This window comes from Pavona decussata, unplaced genomic scaffold, assembly GCF_977016875.1.
Source record: "Pavona decussata unplaced genomic scaffold, jaPavDecu1.1 SCAFFOLD_87, whole genome shotgun sequence".
In the NCBI taxonomy this organism is placed as follows: domain Eukaryota; kingdom Metazoa; phylum Cnidaria; class Anthozoa; order Scleractinia; family Agariciidae; genus Pavona; species Pavona decussata.
Window position 1 is genome coordinate 6,193,002 of NW_028145504.1, and position 26,999 is coordinate 6,220,000.

Consider the following 26,999-nt stretch of genomic DNA (forward strand, 5'->3'; position numbering starts at 1 on the left):
AGCCTAAATAGCACTCAGGTTAGCTTAAATAGCTCCCCGGTTAGCTTAACGGTTAGCAGTTTATGTTGGGGGTTGTTCATGCCTCGCATGCCTCGCTTGTTTTGTTCATGCCTCGCACGCCTCGCACGTCTGCCTCGCATGCCTCGCTGGCTCGCATATTGTATACACTCAGCGACAAGACCATGCGCTCTTTCAAATTTTCTAATAGATTTCGAAAAAACGTCGCTGATTCAATTTTATTTGTAAAGTAGAACATGTTACCAAATTGCTGAGCGGTTTTTTTCATCATTTGAAGACGAATTCACGGCAAAATAATTTTTGGAAGTTTTGCAACACCACGCGCTTTGCCTAAAAAAAGGGTCCGGATAATCTGCGAGCCAGCGAGGCATGCGAGCCGTGCGAGCCGTGCGAGGCATGCGAGCCATCGGAAAATATAAATTTTTAAAAATATTTTAATTGGAAATAGTTTGTTTTGTTATTGGAAACGTGCTTTCAATCGTTATACCTGGTTATACTGAAAGCGGCACATTGGTTTATTCTCCGGTTTGGTATTGACTCTGTTCACCAGGAAAAAGGCAGGAAAGTTTCATTTCGTTTTACGGGAAAGTTGCTGAGCTAAAAGTATTGCCTCGTTGAGACTGAAGACAACGAACAGTTGGGGCGGCATAACCATGACTGATGACCACTGATAGCTAAGTGTTGTTGTTAGCGGGTGCGTTTCGCTGGCTGGCCTTTATTGCGCCGTACTCAAGGTGATTATTTAGTTTCTTTTTATTGTATAACCTTACTTTATCTTGCAAATCTAGCACTTGTAAATCGCAACTTGATGTACCCGTGCGTTGCCGACTGCCCTGCGCGTGAGAGGCCGTTATTCCCATTCAAATCGCGCTTATGTTAGTTGTAAGCAAATGGATAGAATTAATTGTAATTTGTAAGCAAATTATTGTAAGCAAATGGGCTCTTTAGATAACGACGCAATGTTTTCAGTACACGTTGGCCCATATGAAGGGGGTTACCGATTCTTGAATGGTCTAAGTCCACTTGAGCCTCAAATGTGGATGTCTTTGACTTCCAAAAAAATTTCTTGGAGTCAAAGCAGAACAAAAAAGTTGACAGTTCCAGTAAGGGATGGCATTCAACCAGAATCGCACAAAGCGTATTCCAAACATATGTCCAATCGAGGTGATTTTGGTCTCTATAGAAAGCTAAGTAAGTGTAGATTTCCAAAATAAAAAGATATATGTTGCCACGTTAGCGAAAAAGGAATTTGAGGCGTGCGAAAAAAACTTAGAAATTCACTGCGTTACTTTTTGGGACGGCGCCCATCTTGTTCCAATACGTTGAAAAATTATTTCTCCATGAATTTGCTTCCTAATGAAGGGAAAATACGCTTAACAAGTTCGTTAGATGTTCTAGTTGTGAAATAAAATGGATTTGGCGATGTGCTTTCGAAATATATCATAAAGTTGCGGGGATGCATTAACTACCGCGCTGAATTAATTGGGTAGTAAACAAACAGGGTACACAAAATTCAAAAATTCGTATCTCGGTAAATGTAAGTCCAAACCAGGTGATTTTGGTCTCTATAGAAAGCTAAGTAAGTGTAAAATTCAAATATGAAAAGATATCTGTTGCGAAATTAACGAGAAAGGAACTTGAAGCTTGCGAAAAAATCGTAGAATATGAGCGCGACTTTTAGGAGCAGTGCACATGCTGTTGCAATATTTTGAAAAATTATTTCTCAATGAATTCGCTTCGAAATAAAGAGAAAAACCGCTCAACAAGATCTTTACATGTTCTAGTTTTGAAATAAAATGCCACTAAATCTAAAACACGCAAAACCACAGCAGGACTGAGACGTAGTGAGACGTTTCCAGACTGGAAAAATCAGTAAAAATACTTGATGCAATAATTAAATGCTGTCATTTACGCGTCCAGAATATATTAATACAAATGACGGCGATCATAAAAGCGCGCTTAAATTTCTTAGACCGGTAGTTGTATCGGAGCCACGCTACAATCGAAATCAACCGAAAACCAAAATGGATTCAAGCAGTTCTAGCAGCGAACGCAGCGACCAAGAGGACGCGCTGAGCAGATGCCGCTGGTTCAGAATAAACTGGAAATGGTGCAAAATGGGCAGCTCGAGTCTTGGTATTAACATTCGCTTAAATCCAGTTGTGTCGGTCGTCTCGGTCGTTATTATCTGGGGCTTTGTCTCGTACTGTATGATCAAGCCTGAAACGGCGAAAGAGGAAATGGGAGAGTGGAAAAGCTGGATCACTCGCACCTTCACCTGGATGTACATCGGTACCCAAGATGCATGGGCCGTGTTTATCATCGTGCTATACTTCTCCAAATACGGCAAGATGAAACTGGGAAAACCGGATGAAAAACCTGAATTCAAAGACGCGTCTTATTTCACCATGCCGTTTGCCGCTGGCATCGGGATCGGCTTAGGTTGTTACCCTTACAACGTCGTTTGTAGACTTTCTCAAAGTCGCTCGCTTGCTTCTCTTTGAATGGACCTGGCGCGAGCGACGAGCTCTCGCTCGCTCGCGCTCCGCGCTCGCTCGCTCGAGCTCTGACGATCGCGCTTCGCGCTCTCTAAGCTCGACTTGTAAGCAAGTCTACATCGTTTATTCCGCTCAAACTTAATTGAATGAAGTTAAAATACGTTCAGAAAAAACCGGTCATGGATTTGAATGACGAACAAAACTAGTTGCTGTGAATAATGAGATGCAATAAATTTCCTTTAGACCGCGTGTCGGAGAAAGAATTTTTAGTAGCAAAATAAATAAAGGTTGAATGGGAAAATGTTAGAAAAAACATCAAAGGGTTCACAAGTTTGGGAATTTTTTTTTCACTATTTTTTTTAAATTTTATGTTATAAAATTACGATATTTTGTTTTGCACATGCTCAGTAAAATCACTAGCAAGTAAAAGCGCGTTCAATGTTGTTTCTTCAAGTGAAGAGTATTCTCAACCCTTTGATGCGCGTCAACATAACATTTCACGTGACAAACATTACATCCACACCGCGAAGAAAATGACCACTTGCAATCTTAACTAGTGATTTCTCGTTAAAATTCTCTTCATTTTTGCCGCGTTTTATAGAGCGAAAACAATATTGATCGTACTTCAATTTTTAAAACTATCTCCGTCATCATTACTTAATCATTATCCGAAGCACTTCGTCTATGATTCATTCATTGAATTTATATCTTATTTAGACTTTAATTACTCCAGCTAAGTTTTTTGAAAAATGAATGGTGATATAAATAACTCTTTCAAATATTCATTTCGTACTTTACGTACATGCGATTATACGAGTCTTACACACATGCATCCTCGAAGTGACGCGAGTAACTATCCTCGATATTCGATATTTTGTGAACGGATGTAAATATTACACTGGCGTAAGGCCAGGATTAGTCTATCACACTGCGCACTTCGGATGTCACGAAATTAAAACCCTTGAACTCTTTGACCAGAAGACTGAAAGGTTTTTATTACAGACGTGTACTTTTACTCCAGTCCTTAAGGTGTTTTTCTAGCCTTTATAATTCGGCCAGAATCTCTTATATTCTGAATAACTTGGATATTCACCTGGTCTAACGTGACTGTTTCTTATTCTGTTGTAGCTGAACCTATCTGGCACTATGAGCCTGGTCACTATGGAAACCGCTATTTTGAGAGGTATGTTGAGGTGTTCAATACTATCGTTTGTCAACACGTGGCACTTTATCGCCCCATGTAAAGGAATCCAGGGGAGTCCTGGATTCCGGATTCGGTCACTGTGGATTCCGGATTCCAATTTCTGGATTCCGGATTCCATGTCTTTGGATTCCGGATTCCAAGCCTTGCTTGAGTCCGGATTCCATACCTTTTCACTTAGTTTTCATTCGCACTTAAACAGCAGATCGATTATGCTATTTTTATAGCAGATTCTGCTGGTAGAGTGCAAAGGTGTCTATTTTAAAACAAAAGCGTCACATTGACTTTTTCAATTATATGAAAGTTAAAGAGATATGCACGTGTAAAGTATATAAAAAAAAAAAAATCAGTTAAACTACCTTGACATACCTGTTAAGATGAGACATCTATGACGTCCCCTGTAATCCACTGCCCGCCCTGGTCAAATTCTTATTTCAGCGAAATCCATGTGTAAACAGAACCAAACGTAGAGGAGAGGTAGGATTCATCTTCTTGTCGTGTTAAGACTTATTTATTCTATTGCAATCTTATGCTCTCTGAATTGCAAGGATGAAAGTCAGCCTGATTTCTAAAATCTGTTGCACCGCAACAGCCCAGTCGTTTTCTTATGAAATCTGGTCTATGTCGGGCCGAAAAATTGTAGCGTGTAAACCGGCTTTAAACAATTAAAACCAACTAAGCTTCCGTGGAAATAGTTAGCCTAAAAAGGAACGCGTCGTTCTCCACCCTGACAAGCTTACCCCTTCCAACCTTGGAAGTGACTGTTCTGACGCCTGATCATTTACCACCCCATCTTCTTCGACATCTCCATTTGCAATCCTGCAAAACCTGACGTCCTCTTCAGGCGAGACATTCACTGTTAGCAAATCTCCGGACTTTTCACAAGTGAAGTCGAGAACTCTAGCCAAAATGCACTTCGGAGAGTTCCTGTCGCAAAAGTCACCCGAGGTGTAGCATAGGTGATCCTCCGTTTGGTTTAGCCACTGGAACTTCACGCTGTTACGTAAAAAGGTATCACCATCGGAATGCACTTCGACGTCTTCTAAAAGAACCGCAAAGCAATAAGGTGGAATTTCCCTCCTTCGATTGTGCCTTACGGCAATGACATCCTCCTTTCGGTAAATTATTTTGATCCTCACATTTCGCCCTCCTGTTGCATGATTAGTATCCACTATTTGACAAGCTGCGGAGACGTCGTCATCCTCCGCTTCCAGCGGGGCTGTAATTTCAGGCGGCCTCATGCTAAGGGCATACCGCAGAGTACCCGTCAGCTCCATCGTCTTTGATCCAACATTTTCTTGTCTTACACCTCGTCCGTATTCTCGTACAAAATCTCTCATCGTGTTCTCTCGCCTGTTATCCTCTTCTTTGTCCCCCGTTCCTTCGCTGGTACATGATTGTTTGTTGGGACGTGAAGTGATGTTTGGGGGATCCCGTTTGATTATCTTCTCGGGGTAGTACGAGTTGGGCCTGGTGAAATACGAGAAGTTTCCTTGATAAATGCGTAGCATATTATCTTCCACGCAGCGAGCTCTCCTGTATGCGTAGCCCGTAACCGTGGGCATATCGTGATCCGCACGCATTCTTTTAAAGAAACACTCAACGTCCAAGGTTGTCATGCTTTGGAAACAAATTTCGTTTAGCAAGTGTTCTTGACCAATCTCTGTCAAAGTGTTGGAAAGGCCAGTCAGAGAGTCTAACACGATACGAAACGACTGTCTCGTTGCCCTAGAGATCGTCATGTCCGGACCGTTTGTATTCCGTTTAGCAGTCCTCTCAAAGGCCTCTTGTTCGTGACCAGAAAAGAATTCAGCTACTGCCTGGATGTGCTTCATGCTGTCATCAAATGTGACAGGGAGCTGTTCTTTGCTAGTGTATTTGTCTAATTTAAAGGTGTTTGCGTAGCCTGACATGATATTCTGGAGAATAATTAAACCTTTTGCCGATGTCAACATTCTCACAGCTTTGTTTTCTGTATCACAAACAAAAACAGTGTTTCTGTAGACGCACAAGGCAGAAGGTCTTTTCCATTTACGTTGCACACCATCACGGTGACCGCATCGGTCTCCACACAGTTTCGTCACGGCGATAGTGTCATTCAGCATCTCTTCTTCATTTAGACAGTAGATCGCGTGCCCTTTGCTGGAAGACACAAAGACAATTCCTTCTTCGGTGACAGCGATACCCATGGGACTTGGAATGTTTGATATGGCACGTATTTTGACTCCTTCCTCTGCTTCACAAACGTAAACACGTGGGTTGTTCTCATTGGAGTCTCCAACAAGAATGTAGCGCTCGTCTCGCGTTAATGATAATGCAGTAAGTACACTACATCTCTCAAATGCTATCACTTCCTTTAGGGACCCAAAGAGTTTATTTTCTTCATCTTGCCAGATATTTGAAATCGAGAAAATCTTGTTCAGGCGAAGATCTGATACGAATAGCTGAAGTTCTTCTTTTGTTGACGCAGAGAGAACAAATGGAGCTTCCAAGTCGGGCACATCATTTTCACAACTTAAAGACAAGTCTTGAACGTCTACCTTACGTATACGGCGAACAGCACATTCTTCGTTTTCGTTTTCACCATCTTCCTCCTCCTCTTGTGAAATCTGAGAGGCATGACAGAAAAGAGATCTAACATTTACCACTCTCACTCTTCCGTTCCCTTGATCACAGACATAAAGCATTCCTTCGTTTTCTACCACACCCGCTAGATTACTGAACCTTGCTTTTCTGCCACTGCCATTTGAATATCCTGGCTCGACACCACCAGCGACAAGTGTGACGTTAGCAGGGCAGTGGAGGTCAACCATATATACCGAATGACGAAGACGATCGGTGACAAAGACCTTACTGTGCTTTGTAGAGAAGGCCACACCAACAGGGTAGCTCAAGAGGTTGGATCCATTCTTCTTCCAGTGCCTGAATTCAAGTTCTGGAACCAACGTGGTGCTCAATCGTTTGTCGGGAAAGGCATTTCGGACCTTTTCTCTATGAATTTCAACAGCTGTTTCCACGTCCATTCGATCTTTGTTGCGAAGTGCCTTCAACGAAACGCTTTTCTTCATCTCCTCGTTTTCCCTACGCAGCAGCATAAGCAGTCTCACGTCTACAAGGTAGCCATTAATGTCGATCCAGTACCAAAACTCGGCAGATCTGACTGATGTTATGACGGCAGTCTGGGATGGGGAATTGGTAAGGGTACTTCTCTTTGTCAGTAAGCATATTACTCATAAAGCTTTTCTATTTCGGGTCGCAATCTGTACACCAAACCAATGGCAACAGCCTTCTACAAACTTGATTCTTTCTTATACACAAGCTACAAGGGCGAAGAAGAGGGTGCCAGTTAGTATACCCAGCTGTGGAGCATCTATCGCAAACTAGTTTTTCGCTGAAGCAATCATCGCAATGAAATGTGCACTGCGTATTTGTTGGTGAGCAGCTGGAACACCTCTGTGCCACGTCAAGTATCTTATGGTACAATTCTTCTATGTACTTTGCACCACCCTTGTTTCCACAATAAAGCACGCCGATGGGAAAATTAACCTTGTCATCTAAGGAGGCTACTCGGACTTCTCTAGCTTGTGTAACGAACTCGTGTGTCTGAAGAAACTCTAAGATTTGATTGTCCAATGACTCACAGAGCTCTGAAACATCTTCGTACTTAAGATGTTTTGGTTTGGCAAGCCCGACGACAGTTCGGGTTGGTGGTGAATATTCCAGTGCAGGTTTAAGAGCCATTTCGTCCGTAGACAAGCGGCAAAGATACCCACACATTTTTTCGTTCTTAATTGAAAGAGCGTCGTTCTCCACACACATTTGAATAGAAATTTCGACATCTTCTTTAATTGCTCCACTGGTTAAGTGTCCCGGAGGCGAGTTCCTGATTATTGTACGAGGGTGAAAGAAGTTAAGGTTATGGGTGTCGACGTATTCTTGAGGAGTCTGACGACAAGTCCTGCCACATCCGTGTTTCGCATGGCCTGAAAGAAGGTATGAGGCCATGGGTTTGCAATTGAATTGTATCGCTTTCTGGAAGCGAGTTAGAGTTGGGTAAAGGCTCGGCAGAACGTGCTCATCTACAAGTCCCATTGCACTTGAACAAAACGAATGCACTTGTTCATAGAAGACATGATATTTTGGTAAAATCCCAGAAGCTGTAAGGAAAGCAAACATTGCTGCAGCTTCATCAAGTTTCTCAAGGTCTAAGTACATTTCTGTTCTTTTGTTGTTCTGTTCTGTTATCTGTGAGACTCCTGTCTAGTCATAAAACACTTCCTTCTTCTGATGCATCATCTTCATCATATTCACTATTAACATTGCTTTCGTCAACTTCCGGTTCGCTGTCTACCGTCACCCTTCCCGCATCACAAAGGTCGATGAAGCAGAGAAAAAGCGGGTGTGTTTTTGTCGCTACAGCTTCTAAACAGAGACCTTGTATGTCTGCTGCGACAGCATCAAGAGAGCAAGGTTTCTCGGCAACTTTTTGTAGGGCTTTCAGTAGAGTATCTAACACAAAACCTTCGTCCTTCAGCTTTTGGCACTCTACAATTATTGCCTCTGATTTAGAACGTACCTCCTCAGCTACAGCAGTCATAGCCAGGAAAAGAGTAGAGATGGACTGTGTCCCTTTTGAATGTACTTTTTGGCACCTTTGACGATGTTTCTTAAAGTTGTGAATATTGTATGGCTTTCCTAGCTTAACGACAACTTTACAACTGGCGCACTTAATAGATGATTTGTCGATGACCTCAGCTTGAACATCTTCTACATTGTACTCTTTGGTTATTTTAACTTTCATGTGCTCAAGCTTCTCGTCATTACTAGATGTCACAGTGGTTTCAGAGACGACTCTTCTTGAAGGAGTGGCTGTCAGCTTTTTGTAAAGCCCTTCGAAGGGCCTTATATCAGCCTCTGGCAACTTAATGATTCGCGAGTGTGCATTCTGTTGAAGCTTCTCTGTGAGATAAATCTTCATGAAGGCTTGATAATTCTCGTACTGCTGATAACACAGTACGAAATATCGACATGCTTCTTTCAAATCTTCGTCTTTCAGAAACAGCATTTCTTCCTCCCCGTCAAAGTACGATACTTCCAGACAATTTGTAGTGTCGAAGTAACGTTGAAATTCTTTTAATGTTGATACCAAAGAAGTTTGGTCAATACCTTTTGGCGAGAAATGCCAGAGTCTTTTCTGCTTAAGCGAGAAGTTTCCACTCTCGGCTGGTGGGTTTATGAAAAGCTTTATTCTTAAAGCTGCCGGAACATCTGCTTCAAATGCTGCAGAGAGTAAAATTTGAATATGAAGATGAATATGGAGATCAATGATACTCATTAGAAAAGTTCCAATCATTACGTTTTCGATATATCATAGAACTAAGTTGCAAATCGATTGAAAAGAAAACTATCAAATAAATAAAATCATCATCATGGAATATTTTTAATACGAGAGCTTACGTAACTTACGTCTATTCCTAATACGACATCTCAATTAAATACGCTGCAATATTGGGCTGAAGCTATTACTTTGGTTTATTTTAGGACAATCGATAGAAGAGACATACAAAGCCAGCTAGGTTACGCAAACATTGCTCTAGTTAAATAGGGTGATGAATGCAAATGCGGTCTAACACTACGGAAACCTGAAAAACACTGATCGACTGAACTGAGCCCAAAACTCTACATAACACAACGACTCAAGTACCAACAACTATAAACATACCTTTCCTGCTCTGCCTTTAGTTTCTTCTTGTGTTTTCCCATCTTTATATTTCTAACAACCTCGATTCGATTCGATTACACGGTCTTATTTTGCGTGATGCAAACGACAACTCCGAGACAACCGAAACTGTGAATGGACCGCGACAAACTAGCTCGTATTTCTCGATCGTCGAAGTGACTGGACACTCGCACTGATGAATGAAGTATTTAAAACCCCCGGAGTGACACTTTCTGGATAGTATTACTTTGCCGAATTTCCCCTTGTACCGCTGTATTAACGAGCGAATTTTAGTAAATCCGCGGGGCTCGATCGTCCTTAGTAACAATTAATTTCTGAGATTTTTCACTAGAAATTTGAATGGAACCAAAGATTTCCTACAAGAAGTCGAAGAGAAGTGTTGACAGTCCAGAGACATTGCGTTACATTTGATGAAATGTGTGGTTGATCGACTGGGTGCCATAGGCGCAGGCAGCTTCCGGTGACGGGCAATGAAGTCTTTGTTTGTGTGACTAAAGCAATTCAACGTGATAAAATGTGATAAATAGATGATTCAAAACGATAGTGGTGCATAGATCTCAAGTATTTTTAGTGAGTTTTTCATGTTTTTGAAATACTTCTCGGTAAATCCTGGATTCCGGATTCCGTCGCCGTGGATTCCGGATTCCAGAAGCCGGATTCCGGATTCCAAAGCCTCGGATTCCGGATTCCATACGCAAAAAAACGCTGGATTCCGGATTCCGGATTCCTTTACATGGGGCGACACTTTACGAAAACTTTCTCTGCAAAAACTGCCTTTTTGGCATGTCATTGGTAAAATCTTTTCGCAAACTACAGCGCTGTCTCTTTTGTAGAAAAAAAAAAATAAATCAGTAAAAACCGCCTGATGATTTCTTACGCTGGCAGCGGATCCAAACAGAGTTTAATACTATTATTAATGTAACTTATATTATCCACATATCTAACATATATTCACGTACAAAGGCCAAATGTTTTGTAAAGCGTCGGATATGAAATATCATATAATTTTTATGTGAACTGTGGATGCCGGAAAGACCGTCTTCGCTGTTCAGATACAAACAGCGCCGAGTATTATTAGGAAGACTCTTGGTCGAGCCGCGATTGCATTGTTCAAACCTAAATATTTTTCAGACTTTCTTTTCGTAACTGGGATTGCGTGAATCACCCCGCATACTACGAAGGTTTCAGTTCACCAATTAAACCAATATTTTTTAATAGACAGGTAAAGACATTTATATAGGATCAAGAACTGCATGAACAGTTTTCCCCAAGAAACACTAAAACGCATTCCATATATCGGTTTTATATGTACATCTATTGTTAGAACGACGCTCTGTAAGTTATTGTTGGGGTCAAACACGCCCCTGTCCGTTACGTTTCCTTGATAGAGCATGTGTCAGTTACAGAAAGTGCGTGCTTAGCTAGGTGCAATACGATTGGCTGTTAAAATAGCGCAGGAAGCATTGTCTGAAATCTGGATCATACAAAAACCGATGAGCCAAGATATCACGCATAAAATGTCGTCAAGTCAAATTGAACGCTTGCTGTTTTTGAGTGCACGATTTGTTCACAAGGTTTCTTGGGTTTTTTCAAAAAGATTTAGATCTTAAAAGAAGAAAAGAAAAATAAATTAAAAAGGTTGACAGTGAATTAGGCAAACAACTGTTCATTTCGGTGGATAGAGCGGTTTCCAATTGAGTGTCGTAATACTAAATCTGGCCAATCGCAGCAGATGTAAACAACACAATGAGCCAATCAGAATTCGAAGCAAATACATGTAACTGACGCCAAGCGCGGGAAAACGCGTGCGGCCAAAACAGGATTGGTTTTGGTTTTTGCTTCTCAGTGGTTGAGAAAGTGACGCAAATTTTGTTAACCCATTACAGAGCTTAGTCATGCTAAACCAAAGCAAACGCGAATTACATTCGACAGTCAATTAAAAACCGCTCTATCTGTTCAGAGGAATTAAATCGGTCAGTTATTCGGATTTAGTTGTAACCAAAATCTACACTTTTCTTCGGAAAAACATCAGCTCAAAATTTTGTTACTCTGAAAAACTAATTCCTTGCGTTTTCAGAGGGGCATTAGTCTCGTTTAAAATGCGAAGTAGGGTCAGCTAGCATTCAGTTTCCTTAGCCAGCAACAGTTCGTGAATTGCGGTTTAACTGTTTTCAGCTATTAAAGAATCCGAAGAGATCGTGTTTTATTAGTTTACGTTACACAAATAAAACGGTACGGAAACACAGGAAAAACATTTTAACTGAAGTGTTTTGCCCCTGCGGGGTTATGGAAATCTCCTACCACGTTAGTAGTTCTCCTCAGTTTTGACGATAGAGAACCCGTTCGTGTAATCGCAATGCTGATTCTAAATAACAGATGTATGCTTTCTTTTTAGGTACACCGATAACCAACGTGCTCAAGACTCCATCAACCTCACCTTGTTCCACTGGGGTATTCATGGATGGATTGTGTACGTTCTGGTGGGTCTTCTCCTCGCCTTTGTGGGTTACAGGCAGGGCCTTCCCATGACCATGCGCTCTTGTATGTATCCACTTATCGGTGATAAGATCTACGGATGGATGGGCGACTTTATTGACATCCTGTCAGTGATCTGCACCATGTTTGGCGTTTGTACGAGTTTGGGTCTTGGAGTAATGCAGCTAAACGCTGGCGTCCACCGCCTAACGAGCACCATAGAAGTCAGTACTTTGAACCAGATTATCATCATCTGGTGCGTGACTGCCTGTGCTACAGTCTCCGTGATCAGCGGCTTGAAGATGGGAATCCGTCGTTTAAGTGAAATCTGTTTCGCTCTCGGAGTGTTTATCATGATGCTGGTGTTCTTTTATGGTGACTCCTGGTACACGCTGAACTTGGTCGTACAGAGCACTGGCTACTACATGCAGACCATCATACAGCTTGGATTCCACACCGACGCTTTCGCCCAGATGGGAAACGCGCCAGATGGCAAGGAGGCCCAGGCCTGGATGGACGGCTGGACCATCTTCTATTGGGGCTGGTGGATCGCCTGGTCTCCCTTTGTGGGAATGTTCATTGCTAAGATCTCGAGAGGAAGAACCATCAGACAGTTTATCAACGCCACCCTTACAGCTCCTGTCGCCTTCTCCATTCTGTGGTTCTGTGTATTTGGGGGAGCGGGTTTGAAGATGGAACGGGATGCAGCAATTGCTAACATAACCTGCTCTTCACCATTGGGCGGAGCGAAAGCAACTGAGTCTCTTAACGGCTTGTATCGTCTGTCCTGCCGTGGAAAGAATGACATGTGGTTTGACCTGATGGAACAATATGGACATCTGGGCACCTTCCTCTCAGTCCTTTCCTTGGTTGGCATCGTGCTCTACTTCGTCACCAGCTCGGACAGTGGTTCGCTTGTGATAGACTGCCTCTCAGCTAATGGTGATCCTAAGCCTCCTGTACTACAGCGTATCTTTTGGGCTCTAACAGAAGGGGCCACCGCCACTGCTCTTCTGTATGTAGGAGGTAACGAGGAGGCACTGACCGCCCTGCAGACAGTTTCCATAGCGTCTGGCGTTCCCTACACAATCCTGCTTTGCTTCATGTGCGTAGCGCTGTGGAGGGCTGTAAAAATAGAAGCTGGGGACCTTGATGTCAACGGCCCTCAGTTCACTACCAATCTCCTAGATGTACTCAGCATTCCCACAACAGATAGTGTGTTGAAGGTTTTCCTGAGCATCTTGGCACCCTGGTACTTTATGGGCATGGCAGCTGGGGAGGTGGAGAGGCCAAATGGACGAAAGTGGACCCACATGCTGATCCTCGCAATACCGTTCTACGGGTGGATCGCGCTGCTTGCCATGGGGCTCTTTGTTCCTGGAATTGGCTACGTTGGGTGGTGTGTACTGTTCGGGTTTTTCGCCTATGCCACAGGGATACGCAACTCGATTCGTGAGAAGCACGGAATCAACGGAAGCATGGTGGAAGATTTCTTTGCAGTGTCGTTCCTGTACCCTTTCGCCGCCTACCAGATGGGACACCATATGAAACACTATCGGCCAAGAACCAAAAGGGAAGACCACTCTTTTAAGAACGGAACAACTGGACACTGTCAGAGTGTGACTCCTGGGTCATCTCAGTCATCTGACTCTTGTTGTATTCCTCTTGGAGAAGTAGAGAAGCTGCTGTGTGATCAGAACGAGAGAAATACCAACGTTTAATTTGAATTACGGTGGTTTTCAATAACACGCGACCTACCGCCTTCAAAAATGTCAGTTAAAGTTGAGTTTCGGTGGACTTCAATCAAAGAACTGACAAGATTTCAAGGCAACAGAATCAAAAATTGATATCTTTACCTGGTTACAGGGAGCAAATACCTTTTAACAGAGGTTTACCTTCTCTTAGTGGGGAAAATTAGCAATTCCTTAGCTGTGTTGCCTTGAAACCCTATCAGAAATCAAAGTAATTCCAACGGCTCTTTTTTGATTGACGTCCAGCAAAACACACTTTTAACCGGACTCTTTTGAAGGCGGTAGGTGGTGTGTTATTGGTAACTACTGTAATAAAAATGAACATTATTTAGTGGACTTAATATATAAGTGTTATCCTAACTCTATTCAAATTTGCTTTTCTAACAGACATTAAAATTAATCCTACATAGATAGAACTAATCATTACACCAGATAAAGGAAAAAAACATGTAGTAATTAGACATTTTAAGCACGTTTGATGTAGTAAGTTTAGGGTCGAGCTACACCGAAGTGTAGCATTTAAAGTTCATAAATAAGGCGTAAATTTTAAGATTTGTATAAAGTTACTTTTTTGTAAGATAAACTAAGATTTTAAATTTTTAAGGATGAGTAAAAGTAATTTACAATGTCTAATTGTACAATTTACAAAGTCTAATTTAATACTCTAAGTTATACAGCCTATTTATTACAAAGGCAATTAACGATGAGATCTATCGCAATGTGCATAAACAAACGAGAAACTACAGTAACCATTTGAAAACTCAAAATATGCCATTGCTGGGTTTAGAGCGGTTTTCAATTGAGTGTTGTAAAACGAAAACCAAAGTAATTACTCTGGCCATTCACAACAGATGTAAACAACACAATCAGCCAATCAGAACTCGAAATACCAATACATGTACCCGCGCGTCAAGATCAAGCGCGGGAAAACACGTGCGACGAAGTCACGATTAGTTTTGGTTTGGCTTCCTATTGGTTGAGAAAATGGCGCCAACTTTGCAAACCAGTCATAGAAGGCCGTAAAAGACTTTCGACATTCAATTGAAGACCACTCTAAATCAAATACATTTATTATGGAGACCACTATTCAAAATTTCAAATTCTTATTTATTTTAAGAAAGTCGAATTATGATTAAATAAAGTGATTAATTTTGATTTTTGTGTGCTCATGCAGTATTGCTGATAACATCTCACTGCTCAAGCGTTTCATCTTCATTTTAAATGCATCCAAAATCATCTCATTGTACTTAATGCGTTTTATTCCATCAATCTGAATCATATGCTGATCGGTGGAAAGCAAAACAAAACATGCAAAAAAACGCACGAGAACAGAGCAGTTGAACCTTCGGTAAGCGGACACTTTCGGCACCAAGCATCGATATCCGCACACGGTAGGTGTCCGCTTATGGGAGATTGAACATTTTAAAGCCCAACAGGGGCGTATCATAAGCGTACCTTTGCAATAGTGTACGATAAATTCCACAACACAGATTCTTAATGTGTTCCAAGAGTTCTAAAAGATTAGCTCTCACAGTCTCCAAGTCTGTCAAGTGGGGTGGGGTGGGTAGTGAGGGGGATAGGGATAAGAGGGGGAGTGCTGGAGTTCCGTAACCCTGAGGTAATTGCTCAAACCTTTTTAAAGCCAGCAGTGATCAGTACCTAATTTCTCCTCTGCACACTGAAACACTCAAGCTCATGGTAATAACGGAAATGATCTCCAAACTTAAAATGTCTTGATGTGTTAACAAATTCTCCCAACGAGAAACAAAGAAATAGATGAACAAGAGTGAGGAGAAAGTACATGGTGACATAAGCGCTCTGAAGGGTTCATTTTGGAGTCTTGGCAGAGCCTTGTACCCGAACATAGGGATTTGAAGCCTTTAGAGACCTTGATTCCCAACAAAGATCCCTCACAAGACGGTGGGCAGTCCAAAACGTTTTCTTTGCATCTAATTCATATCAATAGCTTAACCCTCTCACTCCCAAGAGTGCCATATGGCACAAGAAGTCATTACGTGCTCAATATTGGGTCAATTCATATGAAATTTGGACACCAAACAGATCTTGGAGAGATCTGCACAATGAAAGCATAAAATCTTACCCCCCACCAACACAAGACATGATTAACCACCCCTCCATTTTTGTAAGAAACTATGACATTTGACAAGAAACTATGTACTGAGATCTGCAAATTAAGCTATAGTTTAGGGGTATACCCAGTGTATACGAGAAGTGAGATGTATTTTAAGGTTTTAATTATAATTTTCTCGTTTTAAACACTTTTTATTCTTTTCTGTTACTTCCTTTGCCTTAGCTGGAATGATTTGTACAATGCCCCAGATAAAACCTTTTAATTGGTGTATTACAGTTGGTATAGGGGTTCACAGTTGCCGTTTTACAAAAAAAAAAGACCTTTCCAATGGGAGTGATAGGGTTAAGCTTCATTCTGCTAGTAAGAATTTGCTGAGGGCTTTGAAAGACAGGGCATCTGACTTAGCTTGATGTTTCTCAATTGGAATAATTATATATTATTCTTCCAAATTATGATGATTTGGGAAAGAATTTTTATTTCGTCCGTTTGTGTTTTGGATCATGTGAGTAAGATTCGCTGACTGCTGACCACATAAAGCAGACTGATCTGTCTAACCTCGTCTCCAGGTCTTTTCTCTCGTAACTTGTGAGGGGCTGGGTAAAACCCTGAGAACAATGTTGAGGCTGTCATGGCATTTGGTCGTAAAACATATCTTCTTAAATCCTCAACCTTCTCCGTCAGCAGAATGGTCGATAGAATAATTTTGCGCATAACGCAGGACTTTTATTTTTAGATTTTCAAAAGTTTGTCCCGGCGTTTTTTCACGACTTATTATCTCCCCGTCACTGCAGAATCAGAGACGCATCACATGCAGAAATGTCCTTACCTCGGCTTGCGAAACCTGTTTGTATTTTCAACTGGTTCCGTTAGGAACTAAGAGATTTAGCTAGATTTAGACCTTGATAGGGGAGCGCTGAATGAATTGCCTTGATGTGGGAGAAAAGTGGAAAAAAGGAAGACGACTTTCCGCATTGATCTTCTGTGGGATGAAGACCATATAATGCAAAGTCTATAAATCAACGAAGTGAGATTCAGTTTTGCTACTTGTTGCTAATGCAGCGTTGCCAAAGAAAACAGTTAAGAAGTAGGAGAAAAAAATAAGGGCAAAACTTAGGTATAAATGGTAATGTTTTGATTTTCATGTGTCAGGTTTAGAAACCACAAATCTATTTGGGTCAACTTTCTCGAGTAGATTTGTTATTTTTCAGTTAAGTATTAAGGCGGTTTTTAAAAATACTACAATACAGAAATAATGTTCGTTGTATCTTTATTATTCTACCTCACATTTCTACACGTTGCTGCTTACGAATTCATCATAAATACAACACGATCCCAATGATTTCCTTTAGTTACTGGTCATCTTACCCTCGACCCAGGATTTAAGGTTGCGCACCTTGGCATAGACGCCATATTTTCCCGCCGCGGCACACCCATGCCCCCAGCTCGTGGCTCCCTCAATGTACCACTTTCCATTGAACTCACACACCATGGGGCCCCCACTATCCCCCTGACAAGCGTCCACCCCCCCCCCCCCCCTTGGTCAAGACCTGCGCAGATCATGGAGTCATGAATGTTGCTGGATCCGTAGGCCTGCCCACACTTCGCCTGGGAAACAATGGGTACAGACGCTTCCATGAGATAATCTGGCTGGCTCCCGCCGGATGATAAGGTACCCCAGCCTGTAATGTAACGTCTTTTGCCTGCCAGTAAGGGATGGTTTATGTTTGGCAGGCAAACAGTTCCCACTCCTGAACCAATCGTCGCTGGTGTCTTCAGTTTCAGCAGCGCAATGTCGTGCGCTAGGCCGACAGGTTTGTTGTAATTCTCATGCATAATGATCTTTTCTACCTGTATTTCTTCTGCGATGTCCGTTATTTTGTGTGCTCCCATCCTGTGATAAAGCCATAAAAAACAATTTAGTTAATCAGTTTCGTCATACCACTAAATTAGGAGACAATGACGAGTTTTAGTAAGCTGAATTCCGATTTCCTTTTAACGACTGAATATAATGTCTCAAAATGTTAAAAATTTCTGTTCTCCATGAAGCCCTATTTTCTCAAACAAAAAGGAGCCAGTGCAGAGCAGTACGTTTAGCTGCTGTAATACAGTGTTCACACTTTCAAACTTCTCTGAGGTTTGTTTTTTAACTAGAATGTTTTCAGATGAGAGTGAAAGGGTCAATCGACTGCGAGAAGAATGCATTATATGGTCAAAATTTAACCGGCCGGGGAGTTGACTCAAAATTTAGCTTCCGTACTTTGAGTCGCCAGCCTAAACCAAATTACATCAGAGCGAGAAGACAAGAAAGTAAAATTTGTGAGTAACAAACCTCACTACAATCTGGCTTGCGCTTGAACCCTCAAGACAATGGGAAGCAGTCAGCACCCATTTTTCAGCAATGAGAGAGCCCGAACTGGCCCCTCCAGGAACCGCCAGGAGAGCCTGCCACGGCCACTCGTCTTTTTGGGCCTGGCTACCACCCACGATTCGAGAACTGATGGGCTTGTTACCGCAGCTTCCACCTATAAACAGTGAAGAAAACATTATCCAGTTGGTCTAGAGCTATGAGATGGTATCATGAAAGGGGTATAAATATTCTTCAGCTCATTGTCTCTGAATCGGACGGTTTTCAATTAGAGTGTCAAAAGTAATTTCGCATTTGCTTTGGTTTGCAAATTTCGCGCTATTTACGTAGAGCGGTTTTAAATTTAGCGTGCGCGAAAACGTCTTCTAATTTCCTTTGAGCCTGGACAAAGAAGACGTCTGCGTGCGGGGTATTTTCAATTGAATGTCAAAAAGTAATTTCGCATTTGCTTTGGTTTGCAATTTTCGCGCCATTTTCGCAGAGCGGTTTTAAATTTAGCGTGCGCGCAAACGTCTCGTATTTCCTTTGAGCGCGGACAAGAAGACGTCTGCGTGCGGGGTATTTTCAATTGAATGTCAAAAAGTAATTTTGCGTTTGCTTTGGTTTGCAATTTTCGCGCCATTTTCGCAGAGCGGTTTTAAATTTAGCGTGCGCGCAAACGTCTCCTATTTCCTTTGAGCGCGGACAAGAAGACGTCTGCGTGCGGGGTATTTTCAATTGAAAGTCGAAAAGTAGTTTTGCGTTTGCTTCGGGTTTTTTCACTGCGCTCTATGATTGGTTAGCAAAGTTGCGTTTTCCTGCTCTTGACGCCGGTTACATGTACTTACTTTGCATTCTGATTAGTCTATTGCACTGTTTAGGGCTGCCTTGATTGGTCAGAGTAATTACTTTGGTTTTGGTTTTATGTCATTGAATTGAAAACCGCTCTAACCAATGGGAAGTCACTTGCACGCCTCACTCGCAAGCGTTTTCCCGCGCTTGGCGCCGGTTACGTGTATTTGCTTCGAATTCTGATTGGTTCATTGTGCTGTTCGGTTTACGTCTGTTGTGATTGGTCAGAGCAATTACTTTCAATTGCAATTGGTTTTGGTTTTATCACACTTCATCGAAATTAAAACCGCTCTAATAAGTAGCTGGGCTTTTGGGCGGACTGAACACAAGGCTTTCGATTGAAATAACCTACATCAAGAGATCCTCACTTCACCTTCTATGCTTGTTACAAACAAACTCTTCGTCAATCCTTAGAAATCAATTAATTTCATTGACTATATAAATCTTTGTGGTATACAGCTATAGGAAAATGCGCAATGGTTCGTTTCGGTGGAAAATCTGTTCGTAAAGCCATCACCCACCTCAGAGAAGAAGAAAAACTGTGAAGAAAAACTAGTGTTTTTCTTCTATGAAAGGTCGCCTCAAACTTTCGCAACCGCCGAAAACCTAATCCGTTTTGTTTTCGGAGCAGCAAATACGTTGTTAAAAAAGCAAAAAAGGCCAGCTAGTATTGTCGGAAAGCTATTAACAGCAGCTCGTAAATTCAGGAAATGACTGATTCAGTTTCTTCACTTGAAGAAACTTAAGCTTAAGAAACCGAGCAGATCACACAGTGTTAGCTATACAAATTTGCCTTTAAAAAGACCATAGCATGATGTGGGAATGCAGGAAAAAACGTTTTAAGTATCTTGCCTGAATGTTCTTGTTGGGTGTTCCTGATATGTTATAGCTTTCAGAAATCATATTCTGATTATGATAGAACGACAATACTTTTACTCTCACTGAAATACCGGTAGATCTAAACTGAAGAAGGCGCTCTGAATATGTTGTAAGCTATATCTTACCCGATGGAGGAGGAGCAGCAGTTGTGACGACAGGAGGTGGAGCGGTTGTCACAGGAGGTGGAACGGTTGTCACGGGAGGCGGTGGAGTTGCTGTTCCGCCGGCTAACCATGAAACAAACAAACAAACAAACAAACAAACATAAAATAGCAGTTAGCTAAGGAACCGTTCCTATTTTATGGGGAAACAATAAGAAAAACAAATCAAATCAAAGCAATACAATACAAGGATAGGATAGGATAGGATAGGATAGGATAGGATAGGATAGGATAGGATAGGATAGGATAGGATAGGAGAGGATAGGATAGGATAGGATAGGATAGGAGAGGAGAGGAGAGGAGAGGATAGGATAGGATAGGATAGGATAGGATAGGATAGGATAGGAGAGGATAGGATAGGATAGGATAGGATAGGATAGGATAGGAGAGGAGAGGAGAGGAGAGGATAGGATAGGATAGGATAGGATACGATACGATACGATACGATACAAGACGATACGATACAATGCAATACAATACAATACAACACAATACAATGCAATGCAATGCAATGCAATGCAATGCAATGGAATACAATACAATTATAGGGCAGTTTGCAATTGGGTGTCGTAAAACCAAACCCAAAGTTATTACTCTGGTCAATTACAACAGGTTCAAACAGCGCAATGAACCAATCAGAATTCAAAGTAATTACACGCAACGCAACAGGCGCCAAGCGCGGGAAAACGAGTGCGAGCAAGTCACAATTGGTCAGTTGATTTTCTTTGTCATTGGTTGAGAAACTGGTGTGAGCTTAGCTAACAAATCACATGAGTAGTTTTCAACTTTCAAGTTCAAGTAGTAAAGCAAAACCAAAGCAAACGCCAAATTCCTTTCGACACTCAATTGAAAACCGCTCTGCAATACAATACATTATACCGCGACGCTCAAATCACGTGATTGTATACGTGATCATTGTGATTATAGCATTATATGGGTCAAGATAAAACGCTCGCAGAGCTCGGGCTACCTGTGATTAAGAAAGGACCATTGGCGGTACCAACTCGACGTTGTACTGTGTTGAAAATCGAAATACCGAAACAGTTTAACAAATGCCAGGGAATTATTTGGCCTTGCCTTGCTTCCAACTAGATTTTTGAAAATCCTTTGAGCACGTTTCCCTTATTATGATTCTTATTATGTTGTCAAAGGTAGTTCTAGTCTTTGAGTTGTGGATGGTATTGCTAAAGTGTGACTATCAAATGTTACCTGTTAAGCATTTGCCATCCCATGATAGTATTTTGAATTCCCACTCCCTGTACTGTCCTCTCCCCAATATCAGGGAGCTTAAGCAACGACGACGGCAACGGCAACGAAAACGTCACCTGAAAATATAACTATTTTCATTTGTGTTACTTCGCGATTATTCAACTCACTCAACTTCTACAGAAACGGTGAACTATCCAGTAACCAAATTGGTAGGAGTGGCGTTCAAGTTTAGAAAGAAAATGAAAAATTCACCGTCATGTGCTCACGTTCTACAAAAAGCCAAGAATTTGGTCATTTCACGTTGCTGTTTTGTAGAGGACAGCAAACAAATGTACCAAAATGCAGAGCGATTTTTTTTGCTCATTAAACCTATTGTTTTGTGGCGTTGTCGTAGTTGTCGCCGTCGTCGTAGCTTAAGCTCCTTGTTAGGGAACTTAAGCAACGACGACGGCGACTGCAACGACAATGCCGGAAAACAATAGGTTTCATTAGGAAAAACAATCGCTCTACACGTGCGTTTTACATTTTGGTACATTTCTTTGCCGCCCTCTGCAAAACAACAACGTGAAACGACCAAATTCAAGGTTTTGTGGAGAACATGAACACACGACAGTGAATTTTCTCTCTTAAGTTGAACGTTACTCCTACCAATTTAGTTGCTGGGTATTTCGCCTATTCTGTAGAATTTGAACGAGTTGAAATAATCGCGAAGAAGCACAAATAAACTAAAGTTTTATCTTCAGGTGACGTTTTCGTTGCCGTTGCCGTAGTTCCTATTGAAAGAGGAAAGTATGGATTTATTCGAAGTGATAGAGAGAAGGAAAAAGAAATGAAACTGACTAAGCTGTTGTAGGCTATTATTTTTACCTTTACAATTTCCCCACAATCCATCGCTATCATAATCGCTCGTCAAACTGCACCATTCCTGAATCCAACCATCAGCAGTGCACGAGAAATACCAAACATCGCCGAATTTAAACGGGAAAACACAGCAGTATCCGTCTTCTGTCTCCTGGGTACGGCAAGCTGGGAAATAAAAAGAATGAATAAATACTGATAACAAAAGCTAAAAATACTGAACAGTTATTTGTGTATCAGATCAGTGGAGAAAGAAGTCTTTCTCTGTAGCATGACAGCCATAGTTATTAAAACACAAAGGAACTTCTTCGTAATCTTTTGATACAGCTTTTAATTGGTTAAATTTTATTGTTTGTAACATGGTTATGCCCATGAATAACAAGAAGAACTGAGCAAACGGAGGAACAACTGAACAAACCAGAAACGCAAGCGAACGAAAAAATGGAAGCCCGAGCGAACGAATATCCGAGCGAGCGAACGGATAGCCGAATGACCGACTTAACGATCTATCGATCCACCGAGCGCTCGCCGGCGAAAACGAACGAACGAGAAACCGAGTGAACGGACCCGCGAAACTAGATGAACAGCTGAACCCGAAGAGTACATTTTAGAAAATACTTCAAATGTTGTCTCGAGTGCAGATAATGTTGTGGCCTTTAAAGACATATTTGTGTGCTTGGCTAATACAGATTGATCTGTTCGGATGCTTTCGCTAAAAATTTAAATTGCAGAAAGTTTTAGGGAACGAAATTTTATTCCCAGGATTTACTACCGGTTCATTGGTTTTTCGAAAATGCTAGCTAGCTGACCTAATTTTGCATTTTAAACGCATATTTTCCCCCTTCGAAAAAAAAGAGAGGAATTAATTTTCCAGTACTCCGAAATTTTGTCGAAGAAAACTTTAAATTTTCTTTACAAATATATCCAGATTTCTGAGGCCATTAGCTGCCTCCCGGATCAGAGCTAGCTATGAAATAACTTAACATCTTTTAAAATTATTTAGTCGAGAGAAATTAAAATATGAGTAGAGATCATGTCATTTGACCACAAGTCTTTAAAGTTTACTGACGGTTTGTTCAGAAATAACAACCTTATCCCTGGTACAGTGGCGTCGCAAAATGCTCCACGAATTGTGGAGTATTTTTCAACGTGACACACTTGATTTTCGTCTTCGCTGCACTCTTACTTAGGTATCAGATTTAGCTGGTTACCAAAAATTGATGTAGCATCCGACTAGAAAGTATTGAGGGATTTTGGGATTGCTTGAAACATCGAAGAGAATAAGGATAAAGCGCGGAAAAATTCCAAAATCATGGCGGTAACCCAGTCTTCCGGCCCCCCTTAAGACGACAGCTGAAATGAAAATCCCACTAATTTGTGCCTTGAGTAAAAGCTAAGAGTGCTACGAGTCCACCGCTTGAGGCGGGTACAATCGGGTTTCATAACATTTAGCCACGTTTCAGCGACTATTTTGAGGTTCAGATCAACAACATTCACCCTGCCTGAAATACTACAAATGCTTCAGCTAGCAACCGAGAAAAGGTCACCCCGGGTTTTACAACGAACGTTTTAAGGCAGGGTTACCTTTAGCAGCCAAGAAAAATTAACCGTGACTAAGATTAAACTCGTCACGTAAAGTTATCTTAGTTCTAAGACCCATTTTTATCACTTTAGCTAATGTTACATCGGCTACTGAAGTTTTTAAAAGTTCAATTTCCAGATCAACGATATTTGTAGGTTAAAGACGGCGATGAGAAAACTTACACCAGTTATAACGGCTTGCAACAAAATTTAAAACCAAACTGTCGCCGAAACATGCTGTTTTGAAGTATAAAGGAGTATATTATTTGTCTAGGAGAAGAAAATTTAATCAGTTTGATTTACTGGTGTAGATAAGGTAGAGATATACCAACTTCTGACGGTAATTTAAGGAGTTTAGATTTGAACCTTGGCAACACCGAAGCAAAACGTTTTCCCGGCTTGGAGGCGTTTCCCCTACCTGAGTTGCTTTTAAGAAAAAAAAAGCTGCTACCAACAGCAGCACGCTGGTAGGATAACCCTGCTGACTAGGTAAACCCAAACCGCCTTTTGAAAGACAACGACTCAACACTGAAGAAGAAACGCGAGATTGCTAGTTATCGGTAACGTTAGCGCAAAGGTTATCAAACGTGGTGCCAAGGAAATAATCAGAAACAAACAAGCAAACTGCAGTTAAAAACTTTGTGCATTGGAGAAAGCCAACGAAGACAGCAACAGGAAAATTACGGATTTCATCTTTCTTTTCTTTCTTATCTTGCAATGGAAACGTTGATCAGTAAAGTGCACGGAACATGAAAACAGGTGCGGTTTTAAACAGTTAGAGCACTTAACTCGATAAAGCGATGTATACTCAGTGTATTTGCCGTGCATTCAAAAGCCATTGGCGATGTTTTCGTTTTTAAGTGGAATGAAATGTTCCTGCCTCGTAAAAGCAATAAATCCGATGTACCGTCAGCGCATTCGCTAAAAGCTGTACAATTTAACAACTAATATTTGTAGAATTGCGCGTCCAGAGAAGCATTTTCTTAACAGCGTAAATATAATTGCTGTGTGAATGGTTTAAGACCGTATGCAGGAATATATTTTGGTGATAACCTTGAGCAACTTTCGTTTTGGTGGCAATCGCATTATTTTATCATTTTTTAAAATCCTTCTCTGATTATTGTCGATTGACATGCCACGTTCTTAGGACATGCTCTTGCTTAATTAATCCGACGTTTGTTCTGAGCTGTTAAACTTTACAATTCTCGAATCTCGAAGATTGAATTTTAGTGTCACAATGGTGTTTCTTTGTATTTGATTCGACGTTGAGATGATATTTGTTTTCAATTGTTATCTGGAGTCAACTTTCAACCAAAGAAAGATCTTGTCCCTCACTAAAAAGGCATAAGCAAGCGCGAACTTAGTAGGTTCCTTAAATATGAAGTGGTGACTGTTGTCTTTGCAATTTTAAACGCGTCTATAAATTACTCATGTATACTATGAATTTACATTTTAAATCTATCTTAGTTAGGTGCCCCCAATTAGTTAACGGATTCTTTCTCTCAGGTAAAGTTTTACTTTGACACAAGAATAAAGTAATTATTATCATTATTATTATTATTATTGCTCGAAAGCTTTTCTTTCGCGTTTTGTATAATCAGCTTATCACAAGGAAAGTAAAAAGATGTAAACTTTGAGCAAAGTAATTCACAAAAATGGCGGAACACACATTTGTAAAACTATGCTAAAAAGATGCATCGTAAAATTATTTCTATAGAAGCAGCTATTTAAATTGTTGCCCATTTGGAATGTTTGATATACTGTTTACACTCTATGCCGATACTCTCAACAGCGTGCACGGTATCTGATTGGGAAAAATTTAGGATATATAGTTGGTATGGCTTAGGTTAAGACCTGCCTTCAAGGGAACACCCCATGCAACTTGTTTTATCCGACAATTTAATTTTAAAAAGATTTAAGTCGTACGTTTAACTTAAAGGAAACCTATAAATACTGGTTCAGTTTGTTTAAAATAGGTTACTTGTTTACCAACTGAACTAAGCAAATGTCTCTAGCCACGGCTTAATCGGTGAACTGCAACTTCCGTAAGGGAATTCGGTTGACATTTTCTATTTAGGACATTTCATATTTGTCAGCGAGCGAGGGTAACTCCAAGCATGGTTCAATCTTGACTAATATCAATTTTATTACAATTTGAACCGAAAGCGGCAACTTTTCAACTGACTTGAAAAGTTATTGTCACGCTTCCTCAGTAAACATAATTAAAAGTTAAGTGCCTTTTAGTGTTAGAGTTTCACCTGTGTTTGCAAAGCTGATGATGCAAACTTACAGTGAAGTACCATGAAGTCCGGGGGGGGGGGGGTACTCCCTTATGTGACTCGGCTTAACGGACGTGCGGCGCGATAGGGTATGGTTTTCAGGGTGTTTTGTATTGAACGGGGTATCTATTTCATCACCTCCTGTCTTAAACAGGTTATCGCTACATGACCTAATACCTTAAACAGGATACGCTTAGATGTCTGTTTATTGGTCTTTTGAAGAACGAAGCATACTATAATCTGCAAAGGACCGCCAATGGAAGAAACTAGCGTATTCTTATTTCATTCTGGTCTTAAAACAGGGTATGATTTTGAGCTAAATGTCTTAGATAGGGTCTGAAAATTTGAATTCTGTCTTAAACGGGATTGGGAAATCAGAAAATTGTCCCTTAAACAGGGTCAGGCTTTGAACGCCCGGGCCGCACCTCCCTAACCAAACATCTGTTGAGTACCCCCCTCCCAGGGCATGAAGTAAAGCATTTAGCCGAGCGCTAAAGGGAGATTCCGCCGTATGTTTGTCAAAACTGCTCTGTTATTTGACTAAGAACCTCCTTTCTAACATTAAATTACTCTTACAGCAACCGGATGAAAATCTAAAATGATTTATCCGAAGAAGAACAGCCTAGAATTAGTTTTCATCAGTTTTCACTCTAGGGAGTAAGCAACCTAGTTCCCGCTCCAGGGAGCGGGAAGAAGAGAGACCCAGGGAACTACAATCATCGACAAATTGTTTTGGGAAGGTTACTCGACAAGGGAACAGAAAGTGGGTCTCAAATAGAGACATCGGCACATTTATTACTTTCGTATGTTAAGGCCTTTGTTTGTCGTCTCCCCTTCCCTCCTGCCCCCTGTTCAATGTTGGAATTCCCACAATTCATATACGCGTAAAGATTCACTTTTCAAGCTCAACATTGAAACAGGGGAGGGGAGGAAAGTCAAATCGAGGTAGAACTTTGGAATCTTCCCAAAATTATTGTCGACGATTGTAGGTTGGGGAGTAAGAAGCCATGGCCCCTGTAGAGGGCTCAGATTTATGAATGAGGCAATTATTTAGGTCTTTC

At 41.2% G+C, this 26,999-nt stretch overlaps 2 protein-coding genes, 2 long non-coding RNA genes and 1 pseudogene across 6 annotated transcripts in view; 2 read left to right on the forward strand and 3 right to left on the reverse strand.

The window, feature by feature from the left end:
• Positions 1-26,999, reverse strand: part of LOC146475066 (uncharacterized) — a 160,798-nt gene that overhangs the window by 110,753 nt on the left and 23,046 nt on the right. The gene's annotated exons all lie outside the window — the stretch shown is intronic.
• LOC146475074 (uncharacterized) overlaps positions 1-26,999 on the forward strand; it is a 66,899-nt gene that overhangs the window by 21,674 nt on the left and 18,226 nt on the right. The gene's annotated exons all lie outside the window — the stretch shown is intronic.
• LOC146475076 (uncharacterized) lies at positions 1,983-14,838 on the forward strand. Of its 2 annotated transcripts, none has more exons than XM_085116806.1 (3): positions 1,983-2,484; positions 3,645-3,699; positions 11,853-14,838. In XM_085116806.1, exons 1-3 carry the CDS (start codon positions 2,043-2,045, stop codon positions 13,651-13,653), a joined length of 2,298 nt encoding a protein of 765 aa, XP_084972932.1. In that variant the 5' UTR covers positions 1,983-2,042; the 3' UTR covers positions 13,654-14,838. The 2 variants fall into 2 exon arrangements, with proteins under 2 accessions (XP_084972932.1, XP_084972934.1); XM_085116808.1 differs by having other exon boundaries at positions 1,983-2,450; positions 3,620-3,699.
• LOC146475077 (uncharacterized) lies at positions 4,259-6,812 on the reverse strand. Its single transcript, XM_085116332.1, has one exon. It carries the CDS (start codon positions 6,810-6,812, stop codon positions 4,413-4,415), a length of 2,400 nt encoding a protein of 799 aa, XP_084972458.1. The 3' UTR covers positions 4,259-4,412.
• Positions 17,026-24,407, reverse strand: LOC146475078 (trypsin-3-like; annotated as a pseudogene). Its single transcript, XR_014866103.1, has 5 exons — positions 24,298-24,407; positions 22,088-22,246; positions 19,976-20,077; positions 18,105-18,297; positions 17,026-17,666 (listed from the first exon to the last, which is right to left on the reverse strand). The product of XR_014866103.1 is annotated as a trypsin-3-like (transcript).